Source organism: Amborella trichopoda, chromosome 5 (assembly GCF_054954075.1).
Source record: "Amborella trichopoda isolate Santa Cruz 75 chromosome 5, AtrichopodaSantaCruz75HAP2 v2.0, whole genome shotgun sequence".
In the NCBI taxonomy this organism is placed as follows: Eukaryota; Viridiplantae; Streptophyta; class Magnoliopsida; order Amborellales; family Amborellaceae; genus Amborella; species Amborella trichopoda.
Genome location: NC_142340.1, coordinates 10,583,327 through 10,603,470, shown reverse-complemented (window position 1 = coordinate 10,603,470; position 20,144 = coordinate 10,583,327). Strand labels below are relative to the sequence as shown.

Genomic DNA, 20,144 nt, shown 5'->3' with positions numbered 1-20,144 from the left:
CACTTTTGTTGCTTTTAAGTTGTTCGTTCTTCTTGGCACTAAAAGAAAATAGTGATCTTCGTGCGAAACTTCTTGTCATATTTGTTATTCATAAATTCCTTTTCAAGCAATTATTATGTCTTGATGCCCACCATCTATTTTATTGTGATGCGGGAACGAAAGGTGGGAAATTAAATCCACCTTTTTCCCCAACATTCAAGCAAGTCAAAATCAGCAATAATGGATAAAAAAACATGGTTGTAAATCAAGCTAAGAGAAGAACTTTCTTCTTTTATAAAAGAAAATTCATTGCAATATTTAAGCATTTCATATTGTGATGTCTGGCATTTTATAAGAATTAACTTAAGATCCAAGTAAACAATTTAAAACTCTAAAATACCCTTCATAATCATCATCATTTGAGCCTTATCCCAACTATTTGGGGTCGGCTACATGAATCATGTTCCACCATTTTATTCTATTAAGGGTCATTTCCCTCAGTAAGACTATAAGTCACCATATCTTTTCTCACTACTTTCAGCCATATCTTTTTAGGTCTTCCCCTTGTCCTTTTAGAGCTTTCCACATGAACCAAATCACACATCGTAACCTGGTGTTGTATTCGGCCTACACGGCACATGGCCTACACGGCACATGGCCACCCCATCTATCTATTTTCCCTCATTTTATCACCTATTGAAGCCATACATTAATCCCCGCGAATATAGGCATTCTGATTTCTATCCTTGCTTGTTTTGCCACTCATCCATCTTAACTTTCTCATCGTAGCAACACTCATCCTATGGGTATGTTGTTTCTTGATAGCCCAACATTCTATTCTATAAAGCATGACTGATCATACAGCTGTCCTATAGAACTTCCCTTTCAGCTTTATAGGTATGCGACGGTCACATATAAATCTGTATGCACATCTCCATGTCATCCACCGAGCTCTAATTCCAATATACCCTAAACAAATATTAAAGATTTCAGAAATTCCCATGTGAACAGTAACCTATGAATAATAGCCAGTGAATAGTAAAACAAAGGAAAAAAATGGAAACTAAGTGTCGGAGATTAATCTCACTTTATAATTCCTAAAAGTTGAATGCTAATAAAAATAAAACGTACACTCACATCAATGAAATGTAGAATAATAAAATTAAATTTTTGAAACACCCAATTCTTGATCTCCATCAAATTGTCACGTGTGACTGCCCTGGGATCAGAAATCTGCTATTCCAATACATTCCTATTATCATCTTAAGTATATTGTTTGCTGTATTTTATGAACTAACTCAAAATGATGAATTTGGGAGTTATATGGATGGAGGTACTTGTTCATATTTACTGAATGTCCCAGGATTATGTTGTTATTCGACTCTTGCATAATTTGAATAAGATGTATTAGAATCCAAATCATTTCACTGCTAGCATTGAAACTCCATTCTGTAACATAATTGGCCTATTGTTTATTCATCAATCATTTTCTTCATTGTATGATGCTCTCCATAACTGTTACTATTGTGATCAATTGTGGTGGAATTACGGCACGGGTTTGTCAAACTAACAGTTATTGTGCATCATAAATCACATAAAACAACAATGAAAATAACATAGCATCAAAGGAACATCAAGGAATGAAAATACAGCAACAAACAACTCACAGTGCACAAAGATTTAATGTGGTTGGGTCACAAAATGCGGCCTACATCTACGGGAGAATGGTGCAAGGCTTTGCTTACTAAACTGTTGAAGATTACAAGAGAGATTGAGGTCCAAAGCTCCAATTTCCAGCAGCTTTACCTCTCACAAAATAGGGCCCAAAACAGGGCTCCAAAGATCCTACAAATGGAAACTCTCTCTCTAAAATAATGCCAGCAGCAGGGTCCCAAAACCCAAGTGAATGACCCAAGACTCCCACTTTCTCTCTCTACAAAGTGGGGCAAAACAGAGCACAGCAGAGCCCACCTTGTGCTCCCTCCTTTTCTTCCTTCTCTAATTCTTTTTCTCACTCTAAAACGAAGAACAAGAGCCCCCTTTAAACATGGGACTCTCAATACACCCTAGCCCTTTGATCAAAAGCCAATCCAATGGCCTTGAATAATGGAAGAAAAGTCAACAAGAAAAGATATATAAATGAAGCCCAAAACTCACGTGTGATTTGGCTTCACATATATAGCAATCTCCCCGCTTGAAAACAAATCACCAAGCCTTTAAAACAACCACCAATTCACCATTCTCCATCCATATCAGGTTATTCTTTTCTTGAGGAACTTAGAGAATTTATACAATGCCGCGAGCTCTCTAGCTCGATAACCTCCATGAGTATACCTTGCTCATCTTGCTTCATGCTTGTACTTCTCATACAAACTCCACCTTCTTCAACACTTTCATCCTGGAGCTCTTGGGGTGGCCATCTTGCATGCACACATGCTTTAGATGAACCATTGCTTATACACCTATAAGCACAACCGGTGGTTGATCTCATATCACAAAGATCCTTTGCATCAATCTCTCCCACGAAGCCTTGGAAATCTAGGTAGTCCATGTTCATACTTCTTAAATTCTGATGTATCCAATTCACTTCATTCCAACAATTTCTTCCCAGGCTAAATAAAGCCAATCGAGAAAAACACAAACAAATGAAATGATAAATGTCATACAAATCATGGCAATTACAGAGTGAGATGCAACCGATGTTTAAAAAAGCGTTAGGAGGCGCTTAGGCGGCCGGGGCGGTCCACTCCACCCAGCGCCTAGGTGGGCGCCCGATAGAAAGAAAAATATCTCTATAGTCTAACAGTATAACTGTATAACACATAAGAATTAGGGATTTAGGGCACATCTATTGTACACAAGTCCACATAGCACACACTCCTCCATACTCGATAATCATTAGTTCATATCCAATTATCCATAGTCTAATAGTCCACACTCCACAGTCCCCACACATAATTTAAAACTTAAAATTTACCAAGATGACATCTCAAAAATAATACAAGCAATAAAAAAAAATCACTAACTTTGATTGCTCGATCTCCAAACTTTCACCTCTAAGATGTTTTTAAGGACTCAAAATCTTCTAAATAACCCTGTAATAGATTTATAAAACGTCCAAAACTAAATTTAATATCAATGCGTGATGCGTAGATCAATTTCTTGTAATTTTTAGAAACCTTTGATCCTGTGAAAATTAGCAAAACCTAGTTGTTTGGGGTTTTTCTCTCTCTAAAATAGGTTGTAATGGGTTTTAGGTTTCAAATATACCTAAAACCCAAAATTTTGCCCCTCTAGTAATAAAAAAATACCAAAAAAGCCTTCAATGAGTGGCATTTCCGCCCTTGGGCGGGGCGCATGCCCTAGGTGGCTGCTTAGGAGGGTGCCCAGGGATATCCTGCCTAATTTGGTGTCCTAGGCCTAGGCGATGCGCCCAGGCCTTCTAAACCGCCTAGCAGGCGGCCTAGGCACTGGGTGGTTCGCTTTTTAAATCACTGGATGCAACACTCCAATTACATCGGCCATTCCTTCACCAAATTCTAAACATTGGTTCAAAGGAAATTCGTGGGAACCTTTCAGCTTCACATCCTCTCGTAAGAGCTCTAAGTCTTGCCAATTATCCTTGTGAAGAACTTGCTTGGTACCATCAAGTTCTTCCATTGCCAAACCATGTGCCCTTGTTGAACTTCTTGTTCTTCTACAAACCAATTTACCCTTTTGTTTATAACTGTGCTCCGTAACAATTTATACAAGTTTCCTTCCTGGACTCCTTTCATCATCACTAGAGCCCCCTTTGAAACGTTGAACACTCCACCTTACCCGGTAAATTTGTAGCCTTCCATATCGAGAGAAGGAAGTGAAATCAAGCTCTTCTTCAAATCTAGCCCATGTCTTACATTTTCAAACGTATGAACCATACCATCATACATTTTTATGTGAATATCTTCAATGCCCAAAATTTTCAAGCTCGATCATCACCAAGATAGACAAAGCCACCATCCACATCTGTGTAAGATGAAAAATATGATCTATCTGGGCCAAAACATGAAATGAAACTCCGAAGTCCAAGACCCAACTATCTTTAGTAGACAATGTTGTGTGCATGCAACACTAAAAGTAACCCCATCTTTAGCATCAAATATCGTACTTGCTTTAGCATGGCCATCATTGTTCATTGCCTTTTGCTTATTCTTCAAAGCATAATAATCTTTCCTTATATGACCAGGTTTCTTACAGTACCAACGAGTAACCTTCTTGCCTTGTGACTTGGAGCTGCCTCTGCCATGAGATTTACCCCTAGTAAATCCAGTGGGTTGATTTGTATGTTGTGTTCTTCCTCTTTCTCTTGCTACCAATGCTTGATTTGATTAAGCAATCATTTGTGTGGACGTCATTTGAGTCTCTTCATTTAACAATGAAGCCACATCTTTCAAATTAAACTTGTTATACCTATTGTAATTGTCACAGTGATAAACAAGGTATCCCAACTAGCAGGTAAAGAACTCAGCAAAAGGAAACATAAAACTTCTTCATCCAAATTTACTTTTAGAGACCTCAATTGTGCAGAAATAGAATTAAATTCTCTCACATGCGCTCTAATTGTTGCACCTTCTTTCATTTTCAAAAGAAATAATTTTTTCATCGCATGCATTTTATTTGCACCAAAGGATTGCTCAAAAGATTGTTCTAAAGATTGCCACAGCTCTGAAGATGTTTTACATTGGCAAACATCAAATAAAATTGAGGGTGAATTACATAGTTCTATGGCTGCCAAACATTTTCGATAAAGAATGTCCCATTCCAGATCTTCCATGCCAACATGCATGGCCACTTTCCCTCGAAGTGGCCGATCTAGTTCTTTCGCAACAAGATAATCTTCCATCATCATCTTCTATATTGGCCAATTACTTTGATTTAGTTTTTCAAATTCCTTTGCCCTTTCCATTTTAGGAAAAATACAACAAATAAGCATAATAGCAAAAAACCCCTTTCACCCCATACAAAATAATCACAAACCCTAAGCTCTAATACCAGTTGTTGTGATCGATTGTGGTGGAACTACAACAACGGTTTATCAAACTAATAGTTATTGTGCATCATAAATCACATAAAACAACAATGGAAATAACAACATCAAAGGAACATCAACAAATGAATATAGAGCAGCAAGCAACTCACAGAGCAGAACTATTTAACGTGGTTCGGTCACAAAACTCAACCTACATCCACGGGCGATTGGTGAGAGGCTTTACTACTAAATTGGTGATGATTACAAGAGATATTGAGTCCAAAGCTCCAATTTCCAGCAGTTTTACCTCTCACAAAACAAGGCCCAAAACAGGGCTCCAAAGATCCCACAAATGGAAACTCTCTCTCTAAAACAGAGCCAGTAGTAGCGTCCCAAAACCCAAGTGAATGACTGAAGAGTCCCACTTTCTCTCTACAAAGTGGGGCAAAACAGAGCGCAGCAGAGCCCACCGTGTGCTCTCTCCTTTTCTTCCTTCTCTAACTCTCTTTCTCACTCTAAAACAAAGAACAAAAGTCCCTTTAAACACGGGACTCTCAATACACCTAAGCCCTTGGATCAAAAGCCAATCCAATGGCCTAGAATAAAGGAAGAAAAGTCAACAAAAAAAGATAAATAAATGAAGCCCAAAACTCACATATGTGAGTTGGCTTCACACATATAGCAATCTCCAACTTGAAGAGAAATCACCAAGCTTCGAAAACAACCACTAATGCACCATTCTCTATCGATAGCAGGTTATTCTTTTCTTGAGGAACCTAGAGAACTTATACAATGCTGCAAGCTCTCTAGCTCAATAACCTCCATGAGCATGCCTTGCTCATCTTGCTTGTACTTCTCATAACTCCACCTTCTTCAACACTTGCATCCTAGAGCTCTTGGGGCCATCTTGCATTTACATATGAGTTATGGATATCTGATCTGGATTAGCTTTTTTTTTATACCTTGGTTGATAGTTTTAGTAAAAGACAGGTAATTATGGAGTGAAACTCTTGGCATTTTATCAAATAACCATCCTTGTCTTTTAGTGAATATTTCAAAAATGTCATTCTTGAGATGACAAACATATACTTTGTCGTTTAGTGGAATTGTCAATAAGGACCCTTTCATTGACAAAAATTCCCTTAATCCTTTTATTGCCATTGAATAAATAAAGGGAAAACTAATGTAACTTTGACGGTTCACATCCCTTTCTAAATATAACCTATAGGATTTCATGAGGTGTAAACCATTGAAAACCTATATATTCTTCAAAGGCTTACGGTCGGCCAAAATATCTGTTTCAACGCCATGTGAACATCATTGAAGAGGTTCTGCAATACCTTTTGCTTCACTTGTAAAATTAATAGAAATAGGTTGACTTACAATGCATCGACATAGTTGTATGCATTCTTTTGAAGTTGGTTGTTTCACAATATTTTTGGCCTCTGTATATGGTTTTATGAACTAGATATTTATGAACTGCCATTGTCTAGACAATTGGTAGATATAACCGACCTGTAGGTTCTGGCAGCCATATGTTATGACCCTTTTCTACACTGTCAATGACATTGAATCATTCATGTTTTTATTGTATGTTGGGATTTGCTACTTACCCATGGTCATGGGTAGGCAACTATATATAGCACCTTAGTGGAGAAAACGTTTGCCTTTTTGTCAATTGAGAATCTGTTTTTTTTTTCCATGTGATCTATTCTGGGCCATACTGGGCAGGGGCCTTTTCGACAAGTGCCTAATGGCTTGGCCTAGGTGCCCGCTCTTGGCCCACACTTATTCAATTAAATAATGATTCCTTATAGTCCTTTTGTGTTCATTGTTGGATCTTCAGACTTGGTATTCATACTTAGGACTTGGATGAGCTCAAATAGGTCATCATCTGAAAAAAAAAAAAATGGAAATGCTTGGATATATCTTACAAAGTAAATTCTTGACAATCATATGTTGCCCCTGTAACTCAATGGGGCCAGATAATGTGTTCCAAGGCAATTATTAAAAGTGACACTAGAAAGTTTTTCATTCATTTATCAAAATGAATAACAAGTTTAAATGAATTTAAATTGCTTGTGTGAAGATTGGAAGTCCAATGACGAATCTTCCTATTCTTGTAATTAGAGTTAAAGCTTCTTCTCTTTTTTTTGGTTGGCAAGAAATGGACTCAGTAAAACTGAAAGCGTTGTTACTAACATAGTGTTCTTTACAACTGGATTACGTGGCTTGCCCCCTTGAACTAATCTTTTCCATATTGCGTTTATGGTTTTCCTTTTTCCTTCTCTCCTTAACAAAAGCAAAATCTGTCAAACATTCTTTGCATTGAATTCCTCTTCTCACTTGTGGGGGGCTTAAGTCATTTTCTTTGCAGAAATATTTTTGAAGTTCATGGTTTGACATATGAATTATCATGTGTATGTTCAATTGTTGGGGTTATGTGCCCATTTAAAGGCCTTATGAGAGAATGTACTAAAAACATGTAGTGAAATGTTGGCTCCAGTGGAAGTGTGGTCTACATTGGATTGTGAGGCAATTCTAATGCCTAGACTCACTTGAGCTTTGACTGGCTATGGCTCAATGTGATGTATAAAAACCTGTAGTCTTGGGCATTGTGTGAACGCAACCGATAAAGATTTTCAATGTGGGGTTATCGCTTGATGAGGTCAGAAATGTACCCAGAACAGTTGGCCAGAGGCCACTTGTGTGTGATGGATAGCTTGAGAGGACAAGGGCCTAAATCCTCATCATTACCATCACACGGCATGTACACTAGATAGCTTTTTGGAAAGCAGCCGTTTTGGATAAGGTGTGTGACGTGTACATGTGCAAAAAAGATGACTTCATGTGATACTAGACCGTATTGGAAGGACCCACGGAGCATACTGCTGAAATAGGGCCTGGACTTGTCCTCAGGGAGGGACCTATAATCCATGGACTAGGATCATATCTCCTTCATTTATTGGTTGACTTTGATAGTCCAATCATGAACTCTTGCGAAGGGTTGTAGGTCATGGGAACTAGTGGGCCAGTTTGATAAGGTGCAATGAGATACAATCCCTCGAAAGGATGAAGCTTCAGTATATTTGTTGTAATCCTAACTCTATGGATCCAATTCTCGTCAAACCTTAGATATGTTTAAATATGTTTTAATTATTTTTCAGATAATTAAAATGAAATTTTTTTACCTCCCTAGGTATTCTATTTTATTGAAAAATGATTTTTTAAATAAAAAATCAAATTTCTGGATTTATTTTAATCAGAAAGAAAAATAAAATATTTAAAGGTTTTATGAAGTTATTTTATTATCTGAAAATAATGTTTAAGACATTGGGGACCCATTGGGGCTCCTTAGGCCCACCAATAAATGGGGCGTAGGGCCCACTTGACCACCCTATGTGTGGTGCACCCCACCTCCTCCATACTTTGTTAAATTGAAATATGTCAATTAAGCCATAATAAACCTTTTGTGTAGATATTTTGATTGTTTTCAAAAAGGGAAAGTGTAAGAAAATAAATGGAATAGAACTAATACTATCTTTACACAATATTTGATGGGAATGGAGTTATGGAAACTGAGGGATAATGGTTCCACCTCATTACTTTAATCATGATGGTTGATCTAAAGAATGAATAGATGAGATCTCTTCACCGTACAGGTTTTCAAGATCAAATGCCAAGATTAAATCTCATAATGATGGTAAAACCCTAATCTTGAAACCCTAGCTTTTATTCTATATAAACTAACTATGGGGGGGTCTATTCTCTACACCCTAACCCTCTTTATCTTTGAGCCTCAAGGGGTTGGCACACCCCTCTCTAAACTTCTCTCTTCTTCTCTCTCTAAGATTAGGGTTTGGAAAGAAAACAAATCCTAAGGGGTGGCACGCCCAAGCCACTTAGCCTAGTCCTAGGTCTTGGCCTTATGCTCCTGTGTTGAGCTTTGGTCAAGAATATCCCATGTTATGCTCTTTGCTGGTTTTTTTTAGGCTTCCCAAGTTTCCAGATGAGATCTTAAATCAAGATCCCGTGTGCCATTGGTGGAGGAGACCTCGTGTGGGGTGTACGAAGTCCTTGGGGGTAACCTGAGGCAAGGTATGTAGTACCTTCTTGTTTCTTGCTTATTTGATTCCATTACGTCTTTTATGTAATTTTGTTTAAAGGCAAGCAAGTGAGAGTTCTTGGCAATTTTATTTGTTTTATATTATATTTAGACACTTGTGAGTGATTCGGGTGGCATACAATAAGGGGCCGTTTTGGTACCTGGAAATCTATTACATGACAATAGATTACAAGGAAATATGACATTTTCACTGTTTGGGTTCACTTTAATAGTAAGGAAATGGAAAGAGATTACCCGAAATTTCCCCAAAAATCACGAAATCGATTACGCACGGTGAGGGGTGAAAAATCTAATATGTGCGTGACATGTAATCTTTGGGAAATCTTTCGCGCGCACCTCTCTTTGCCCTATCCCTGCTTAAAAAAAATACCATGCTAGGAACGTACCAAAGCGATGCTTCTCTCTTCATTGGTAAGCCCTACTCCTCTCTTCTTGAGCCATAATAACTGGTTTGCATAGGTGTTCCCTCCTTCTCTAAGCCCACCCCCTCTCTCTTGAGCCCTAATAACTGGTTTGCATAAGGTGCTCCCTCCCTCCCTAAGCACGCCTCTTCTCTCTCTTGAGCACTAATAACTGGTTTCCATTAGGTGCTCCCTCTTATTAACCAGTTATTTTGGTGTGGATAAGCCCTACCTCTTTAATCTCCTCCAATGCCTTAAAATTTTCTACTGCAATTACCAAACCTTCTAGTTTACTAATCAAACTTCTTCCCATTTTTTAACTTGTACCATAAAGATTTTGAATTTGGTATCATAAATTTATTGCTTATTTGAAATTATATAGAGACATTTGAAAGACTTATATAATAAATAAATAAAAATAAGGCTTATCACAATAAAAATATGTTATTCCAATCATATTATTCCAATGACTTATCATGTTGAAACCAAAGTCTAATCAAGTTAGAAGACATGTGATTCCATGTAAGTGCTAAAGGCATGCAAAATAAGTAGGAAATGGTGTGATGATGACTTTAGAATGGTACAAGTTATTATTAAAAAATCTTTTTGGAATGGTTATGATGTTACTAGAAAATAGTTTTGGAAAGGTGTGATGATGACTTTAATTCCGCATTCCAGTGGACTTTTGTGACAAAAAAGAAAGAAATGATAGGTTATAGGCAATAAAATGTTGGTAATGTATTTCTCATATTTCTTCCAGACGTAACCAAAAAGTAGCAATGTATTTTCCAGGTTGCATCTAAATACTACTTAAACAGTAACAATCCATTTCATGTAATGTATTATGCAGTAATGTATTACGCCAGTAATATATTTCACAAACAATATTCCAGGCATCCAAACGGCCCCTAAGAAAAGATAGAAAAAATTTAATCGGTATTGACTTGGCCCGTCACATACTTCACCTTTCATCAACTTCTTAGTGCAATATCTGCTGAGAATTTTATACTCATGACTTGATATTAAACTGATACAATTAAATATCTATGATTGTTTGGTGGGAAGGTTTTAATTTTTACTTATACTAAAGAAGGTTCCACATCATTGTACTGCACAAATGTTGTTAAGAGCTCTTAAACTTCATGAAATTCATTTACTTGTCTGATTAGAAACTAATTGATATTCTTCAAATTCTAAAGCATGTTTGTAGAAGTTCAAAACCAGTTGGCTTGATACTGATTTCTACTTTCGGTCTTCCCTTTTTACTTAATATGTAGAGGCTCCTTGCAATACAGGTCATCACTTGATGAAAATAAGGCATTCTTGACGACCGCAGATTCTGCTGTAAAGTTGCTAAAGGAAGCCACAAAGGTTGTACCTGGTTGGAAAGGACTAGAATATAAAGCAGCTTTTCCTATAGTACAGCCCCCTGGAGCTAATTTTTATCCTTCAGACATGGACAAAAAGGTGACAATTTTCCAGCGGTTGTTATGGTCTAATCTCCATATAGAATGTTGGATGTTTCTTATATTGTGTGCTCAGTCCTTTGATCGACATTGTTTTCTATGATTTGGTTTTGTTTTGAAATGAAAATGTAGGCATTTCTTGTGCTATAGTAACTTCCATTATCATTAGGCAAGTCTTGTACAGCCCTGCTACTAGCATGGATTTTTTTTATTAAACCAAATTATACGACAGAATGTTCAAAGCATCACAAATGTAGGGATCTAAGTTAATACACAAATTAAGATAACCCCTCCAAACCTTCAGTTGCTTGTGACTATATATAACACGATTGCCCATTTGTACCCGTATGTGTTGATTGACATTATGATGCCATTATGTACCTCATGCAACTGTAGGCCTCCTGGTTCACATTATGATCTCCAAAAAACCTTCAGTTGCTTGTGACCTATATATAACATGATTGCCTATTTGTACCTGTATGTGTTGATTGACATTATGATTCCATTATGTACCCCATGCAACTATAGGCCTCCTGGTTCACTTTATGATTTCCATTATTTCCATGAAAGATTCAAAAGCACATATGGGACCCTTAAAAAAAATTATGAATTTTCTTAAGGAATAAAAATTTAGTAAGGCATAGAGCCTTACATGTATGATAACTAATTGAACAATAAAGATTGGAGAGCATTGAGTAATTGAGTCTGTGACTCTGGTTTCCACGTGGCAGATAGAAAGAAATCATTTTGCCTATTGGAAGGACGACAAAATGTGATCTTATATCAACAAACCTTTTCATTCAATAAATCATTCTGGGTTTTGTTTCTTGTTCACTTGAAATTCCTTTTCTAAAAATTGTTCTTGTTTGCATTATTGTGGACTTCCAGAAAATGTATTACATGATCCAGAAAACTTGTTACATGATCTTGCCTTTCTCTTAGTGAAGTCAGTAGAGGTGCGATTGAATTCTACCCAATGTTATTAAGACTTGACACAGTGGGGCAGCAGTCCGGTCGAAGAGGTTCACTGGTCATACCGGTAAAGAAATAAAACCAAATACCAAAAAATTTGGGAAATAGAGAAAATTAGGAAAACCCGAAAAAAATATATAGAATTATTGGGAACAGTAAAAATTTATACATTCATAAAATGCATTAAGCAATAACGTTTTCAATAGATGAAATTAAGCATTAAACAACTGAAAAAATGTAGAAAGAAAATCAAATTTTCGTATAAAAATTTTAAAAAAACTGGAAATGTAAAATTCATAATACGGAATGGTTTTAATCTATCAACATTTTCAGGATTCTCATTTAAGTGAAAAGAAAATAAAAATAAAAATAAAAAAATATGTAAATGAAAACAAATAATGGAAAAACACCTAATATAATGCACATGGGCCATCAAATAAAAAAAAAACTACAATATAATTTGTTAGACAAAACATGTTGCATTAATATGGAAAAAGGAAACATCTCTTTTTTTTATCAAAAATCTAACAATATGCACTTTCTAAATAATAAACCATTCAAGAAAAGGGTGTAATGAACTTACTTGGTGCTTGAAATGGGATGCCGGAATCCCCTTGGGAAGTTGCCAGATTTTCACCAAGGATTTGGGGTTTTCAATCGGAGTGTGTGTGTGCTCTGTCCTTAAACAAGACATTTTCCCAAAGCCTCCTAAATATTAAACATTATCAAAATGCCCTGAAAAAATTTAAAAGAAAAAAAAAAACACCCAAAAATGGCAAAAATTGAACTAAGCATTTTCAGTCATTTTGGTTCCATTTCGGGACTGGCTAGTTCAATCTGGACATTCAAGTTATCAAACTGGTCACTTCACTGGTGAACCAGTTCGATGGTCCTACCAGTTTGGGGGTTCCTAGATCAACCAGTAGGAGCACTGCTTCACCTGTTTTGGTCCGCTTTTGGCTTAATATCCAGAAGTTCTTCCATTGCCCCAATTGATTGGCTTCGCTTCCATTGTTAACCGACAAGATGGAACTAGAGAGATTGTGAAGGAGTTAAGAATTAAAAAGAATATTCTTTTTTATTCATAACATCTTGTATCATTTGCAAATGATTTACCTTCATAGAACTAATTATATGGTTGGTTAATTTGGTTGATAATAAGATAGATAGGCCTCACTCGCCCATGCCCAGCACCCTTGAGCCTTGGCACCACTCAGGCCCGGATACAAGAGCTCAGGTTCAGGCTTGGCCTGACTATTTGTGGCCTCTTAGAACCCCTAATCATCTGTTCTTAGTGTTTGGGGACAGGCACCCTCAGTGTGGGCCATGGACTCCTACGCCCAGGCCCGGCCTAATAAGGAGACAAGTATCCAACATGTGGCCCAGGGGAGTTCCTGTTTCTTTCAGTCTGGCTGGGCTGGGCTGCCTGGCTAGTCCAAAAGTTTTAGATTGTGATGATGCATTGATATTTGTCCCTAATAGGTTGGTGCTTCCTATTTCTATAGGATACTAATAGAATGAAGTTTTTGGTTTAGGAATTTGAATCGTGGAAGAGAAGTTTGCCAGAGGATCAACAGCAAGCTGCAGTAGGGTTTTTCAGTGTCATTCGCAGGGCTTTGAAATCCATTTTGGATACATCATTGAGTGTGGTATCTTCTGCTGACAACCAGATTGGAAAAACTGAGCTTTTCAAACCTGATGATCTCTCTATTGTTCCTTTCTCTGAAGAATATAGACCTTTTCTTACAACGGCTTCTGAATTGCTGCTTGAAGCAGGAGACCTAGCAGATACTCCAAGGTTGGGTTTTGTTCAATTCTCTTTTGCTTGTAATATATTTGTTAAAACTTGTTAATATGGATTTCCATCCCCTTTCTCTGTTCCAGTTTGAAGAAACTTCTGAAATCCAAAGCAGGGTCTTTCCTTTCAAATGATTATTATGATTCAGACATTGCTTGGATGGGACTGGTGAGTGTAGTGGCTTTATGGTCAGAGTTCACTGTTTGATTGTTTCTAATAATCAACTTATACTGATTTCTTCGTTATTTTCTAGTATTTTTGTGATGACCAGTTTTATGTAAATAGATCATTGTATTGTTTGTGATATGGGGTTGGGCTAAAATGAGTAATCTTTGCATTAGAGCATATAGTCACTTTCAGACTTAACTGAAATACATAAGTTGAGGGCTTACTAATGAATTCCGTACTTACCATGGTGCATTTTTAGGTTTCAAACGGATTTATAGGAAAGGTATGAAATAATTAACACCAATTCCCAGCAAATAAACTTATGTCGTTGGGTACGAAACTCAATCCAAGAATAAAAAGCCTATAGTAAGTCCCAGCGTTTCATGAAACTTTTTTTAAGACCTAATCTTTTGTCATCTTTTTTTATTTTTTCAATTTTCCCACCTCACTGAAATTCAAAGATAAAATTAGAAACAAAGAAAAGAAAAAGGGAATTACAATTTTTCAAATGGACGGTACTTTATTTACCTTAAGACTGGAGGGAAATCCATTTTGAAGATTTCACAAAGGGCATCTTGTTTATGTTGCAATTTCCATTGTAAGAATAGCTTTTTACTGTTGAAATTGAAAAGGCTGAGATGAAGCATGGACCTAGGGTACTTGATCAGACATTATCTAGGGAGTATGAATAGTTTAATCATACAAAAAACCTTAAATGGCTTGCTAATAGTTGAAGATTTCAAAGTCAATCTTATGTACATGATGTTATAAAAGAAATCATAATACGGTTTTCTTTCTCTCATCAATAGTGTTGTGTGTGTATGTGTGTGAAGGAGGTTTCGCTGTTGTTAAATTTATATCTTATAGTCTTATGCAATAGAATGGTGAGCTACCATTCTCTTTGTTAAAATGGTTTAGAATTTATCAGAGTAGCAATTAGAGAAAGAAGAGGCAATATCAAGAATGTCCACCTTCAAATTGAAACCCTAGAACCAACATCTAGTTGTTATGCCACTTTCCTCTTCAGTTGACTCTTCATGCGGAGCACGATAATTAATGTGAGTGTATAGAAACCAAATCTCTTACACTTGGAGTACATTAAAGACAAAAACAAGGCAATACACCTCGAAATTTGTACAATACACTTGGAATTCAGCTTTGAAAATGAAATTACAGCAAGGTCACTGTGACTACAATGAATAATTGACTTCAAAAGACACTCAAAAGTAGATGATACAACTCAACTTGGCCATTGACAAAATAAACTACTCAAGGAGTTCATGAAACTACACATGTACAGGGTGCTTTTGAAAAATCTGCACCACGCAAAATTACAAGGCAAAATTATACATCAATAAACTTTATAAAACTCAACATGACATGAGCTCCAACTTAATAACATACCTATGCACAAGTGTGCAATGCATCATGACCATGGGAAGCCGATTGGAGCTCTCTGGTTCCCAGTTTATTGCCTTGGGTCTTAGCTTAGCTATGTGCCATTGTGTGACATGTGATGGCATATCTCAAAATCTAGCCAAATTCATCATCTCAAGAGTGGGAAGCCAAGCATCTACTGATATACACTTAAAACATGGAAGGATTGGTAGAGATCTAAAGATCAAATCAAGTGGGAAAATCGTGGAAGAAATCAGGGTTCTTAAAACACAAAACCTGTTCATTTGGGTTTTACATATCGAGCCACTCAAATTCGGCTTAGTCTCCTCTTATAAATATGATCATGAAAATCTCAAAGAAATATCAGTCAAAATTGCTCCAAAAATCAAAGGGAAAATCTCATGGAAACTAGATTAAACTATGCATGAATGATGCCTTCAACCATATGGATTACGAGAGATCAAAGTGGATTTAAAATATCAATGATCTAATCATCAAGGGATGAAGATAACTTGCTGTAATTGAGGATTTACAGTAATAAGAAACATAAGAATCCAAGAAAAATAAAGAGATCTTGCTCAATTGTTGAAGGCTTCAAGGCTAGATTATTTGTTGCTTGCATTTGAGCTTTGATTCACCATTAATAGAGTAGTGTAGTAGATTCAATGGAGCTTTCTCTCACCTTAACATGAAGGCAACTTTTAGAGAGAGAAAGGAAAGGAGAAGTGGCTTGGGCATGCCACTCTATGAGAGAAGAGAGAGAGTGAATGCTGTGCCACTTTAGAGAGAGAGTGAATGTGAACTCATGTGAGAAATGAAGGCTCAAGGGCGTATTTGTAGGCTTCTAACACTTGAGTGTAGAAATGCTTCTAGATTGATGAATCTTGGCCCTCCATGTCATCATCCAATGGCTACAAACAAAGGCTTGATCCTAGCTAACCATCCACCATCATGCCATCAAGATGTGTGGTATGGATTTAAATATCTTTATCCTCCTTTAATTCACTCCAATTTTCCTTGTTACTAAAATACCCATGTTGTTTACATGTAATTAAACCAAGATCAAGATGGAGGGTATAACCTTATGGTAATTTGACAAAATTCCAGCAAAAAGCAAATCTCAAAAGTTCCCTCCATTTTATAAGAGCATGTGGGGCTAATGAAGTCATGCCACATAAGCTAGGTGGTTAATTGCACATTTACTACATACCCTTTTAGGCTTGTAATTACAAACCCTATATCCCTTTTAGAAACCTTCACACATGTGCACAAACCCCTTGCTTTAAGTTTTAAACAAGTGCTAAAACTATTTTTCCAAAATCACAGTATTTTATAAAATGCCAAAATTCATTGTCCTTCACTTAAACCAACATTTCACAAAAGGACATGGGGGTCCCCTAGGGGGTTGAATTATGAATTACAATACTCAACGCGGCTAGACCCGGAATCCAAAGCCACCTTCTCGATATGACCCAACAGACTCATGTCCCACAATGTATAATCAAGGTTATGATCTTAGCCTATTAAAGTCAAACTAATGGGTGACCCTAAATCGCTAAGTATAAGTGGATTTCATGTGCACCCCCTAGAGAACATGTGCACACATGGTGTGGGGTTTTCTCTCTTGGCACATGTGCATATCTCTTACCAGTGGATCCTTGGAAGTGCGGCTTCCTATGCATTGCGACTGTATATGCACATGCTATGAGAAAGTTCTAAGAGTTAGGGATTTAGGCCAATGCCCTCTATTAGCCTTAACCTTCCTGTACAAGGCTATTTTGTCATCGAGCTCATATCACATTATCACATAAACACATAAATCGTATCGCCCTGGCTCATCATTCCGTCATGAGGCACAAACATAATAACCGGCCCTGATAAGAGGTAACCTTCAACCCTCTCGGTACCTCTCATGTATATAAATCCTCCTCATGACTCAATCATATGATTGTTGGTCCCCGTGCACCATGATCCTAGAGTCATGTTGCTCTTTGACTCCCACTGAACTCAAGATCTATTAAAAATGTCGGAATTTAAGGCCTTGAAAGTACATAATTCCATCAATTAAAAGGGTTGTACTCGATATCTTCTTGGGTGGAAAGATCACCAATTTGCCCATGAATGATACCAAGTTGTTGGGCAAGTTGTTGAACCTTCTATATGAAATCTTCAATTTCGTCAACTCTGGCATCACGGATTAGGTTTACATGAGTTCCCCTTCCATGTCTACATACCTCTTAGCTGACTAAACAGTCTCCCAGTGTTTTATTCCCTTGTTTGTAGTTGATGACATATTGATGCACACCCTTGACACATTATCTTTCTGGGCAAATTGCCTTTTCTCTGCCTCCCAAATTTCATCAATTGTATCTAAAACATATGCCATCTGACTATTACGAAGTTCCATGGAGTTCAAGAGCCTTTCCTTGATAATAGAGGCATCAATGTCCCATTCATTGAGTTTGGGATCAAGTGGATCTGGTTTCTGAATCTTTCCATGGATATATTGTTTTAAGCCTTGAGAAAGAATGAGCTCATACTACATAGTTACTTTCGGCTACATATTAGTAATTTGTTCTCTAGGATTATCAAATAAATTTTGTTGCACTTGCTGATTGATACCACCTGAAGCACTACCAAATGGAACATCTTTGCTCATGGTAACAAGCAAGAGGCACAAGAGTACAATATCTTCCTCCTGGTCTGATAGAAAAGAGATACATATAAAAAACTTCAGCAAATAGTACTTTAAGATGCTGAAAAAATATCGGAATTCGAAGGGGATCATCCAGATCAGAAAATTCAGGAAGTAGAAATGAAATATCAAATCTGCAAAATCAACGAAGATGATTTAAATTTGAAAATCAGCTTGGATATATTTGAAGACTCAGCAAGAGTTCTCTAGATCTGAAATATAAGCAAATATATTTGAAAATTTTGCTGAAATCTCAAATTTGGGAATTGCATGTCTGTACCACATGTGAGATAAACAATAGAATGGGATGGATCATACAGAATGCATATGGGGAAGTCTAAGAGACTATAATAAGAGATCCTAGGAATTATAGGCCAGCAAAAATTTGAGGAATGCCTTGCAATTGAGAGGAGGAACCAAAACTTTTCTAGAAAGGAAACCTAGAAACAACTTCTCTGGGATATGTCGGGGTTGTTGTTACTTTGACATGTATATGTTGAAGTCCCTTGAATGGGGAGAGTGAATGATAACCCAATATAGATGAAGAAATTGATATGTTGAGTACGTCTTGCTCTAATTTCATGTTGAAATGATTTTAGGGTTCATCAGATTAGCAGGTATACAAAGAAGAGACAAAATAATGAAGTGGGCCAAAACTCATTCCATGTGTCTTTCCCTACAAGTCTTATATTACATGCTTTACAACAATACCCTGGGACAAATAGATAATTTCACATAAGGTTGAGGGTGTGACCTTTTTTACATAATAATTTTAGTATGGACATTTAGGCCCATGCCTAGATTATATTGCATTACTCTACACTCTTCCTATTTTAATCAGTAGCCTGTTATAGATTCTTTGTATCTATGGAGTTTCCTTTATGGTATGGTTCATATCATTCAACGCAAGGTAAAATTTGCTAAATTTTCTGTAATTGAATGCAACTTAAGAGGGAACATAAGCAATTGTTAGGATGTCATGTAATGGCTAAGTATGCAAAACCAATTAGCTTGTTCTTATGTCAAACAAATTTAGATTTTTTTTTATGAATCACGTTTGTAGCATTTATATAAAGGATTATCCTTCCCTTTCAGATCAATGGTTTTCTTGCCTGGTAGAAATTGTCAACCTGCAATACACTATAACTTGCTCGTAGTATTTTGAAATTGTTTAAATATTGAACTCTAATCAAAATGACTTTCTTATATCATATTTATGATTTGTTCTTCGGTATTTCTGTGTAACATGATGGCAAACCTCTTGTAGGAATCCAAACTGGATGTTACCATCGGTCCATATGAAACATATGAAGATATGCTCTTTGGATACAAAGTATGTATTCACTTCACCGGAGCTACTTATGTAAATAGACAGCAATAAGGGCCATTGTAGAATAATATTGTATGGTTTGTTGGTACTGTATTTTGTTTCATTTATTAACTAGCTGTATATGCAAGTAAAAAAATTACTATTGAACAAGTTACTGCATATTTAGGAGTGAAGGTTTTCTTGTATGGTTTGTGCGGATTGTCTTTATGTTTATTTTGGATAGTATAGCTGAGCTCTGAAACTTGGATGTTGTGTTGCTGAGTGATCTATGAGTTTAGCCCACTGAATTGTCATGGATACAAGGTTTACAATTTCTGAATATACGAGTCCATCACCAAATATGTCTGTATGCTCAGAAATTTGAGGTGCATGTGAAAGCGTCCACCAGAAAAAATAATGAACAAAGCTGTTGACTGCAAACTCAACCATTGAAGTTTCCTCCTCTTGTGGTAGATAGCCACTTTTGAAACCTAAAATTCCTTAAACATTGAATGCAAAGTTGTTCGGGTGCTTTCTATAATGTGAAGCAACTAGGACCTAAGGCATTTTGGGATGTACCATCATTCATGACCTAGTTAGAAGTCTCCTTAGTAACTCATCAACACTATAATGCTTTTAGTTCAGTGCTAGGACTCAAACTTGGGACGTAATGCTGCAATTGTCAACCCATTACCCAATCAGTCCCATTTGCCAATCCTAATCAAGAACATTGTAATGATTGATGCAAATTCATCACTTAATCATTCTTCTCAAAGAATCAGTACAATTTGCTGTGAATAAAATATATATATTCTGAAAAATGT

The 20,144-nt window shown here is 36.7% G+C and overlaps 1 protein-coding gene across 16 annotated transcripts in view; it reads left to right on the top strand.

Annotated features, from left to right (window-relative positions):
- LOC18443657 (nudix hydrolase 3) overlaps nt 1-20,144 on the top strand; it is a 79,475-nt gene that overhangs the window by 41,588 nt on the left and 17,743 nt on the right. For all 16 annotated transcript variants that reach the window (XR_016055947.1, XR_016055946.1, XR_016055949.1 and 13 more), the window contains exons 9-12: nt 10,810-10,981; nt 13,488-13,750; nt 13,837-13,918; nt 19,279-19,344. Coding sequence is in view for 12 of the 16 variants with exons in the window: in XM_011628551.3 (XP_011626853.1) it covers nt 10,810-10,981; nt 13,488-13,750; nt 13,837-13,918; nt 19,279-19,344 (583 nt within the window). In the remaining 4 variants the exon portion in view is untranslated. The remainder of the gene's footprint in view (nt 1-10,809; nt 10,982-13,487; nt 13,751-13,836; nt 13,919-19,278; nt 19,345-20,144) is intronic.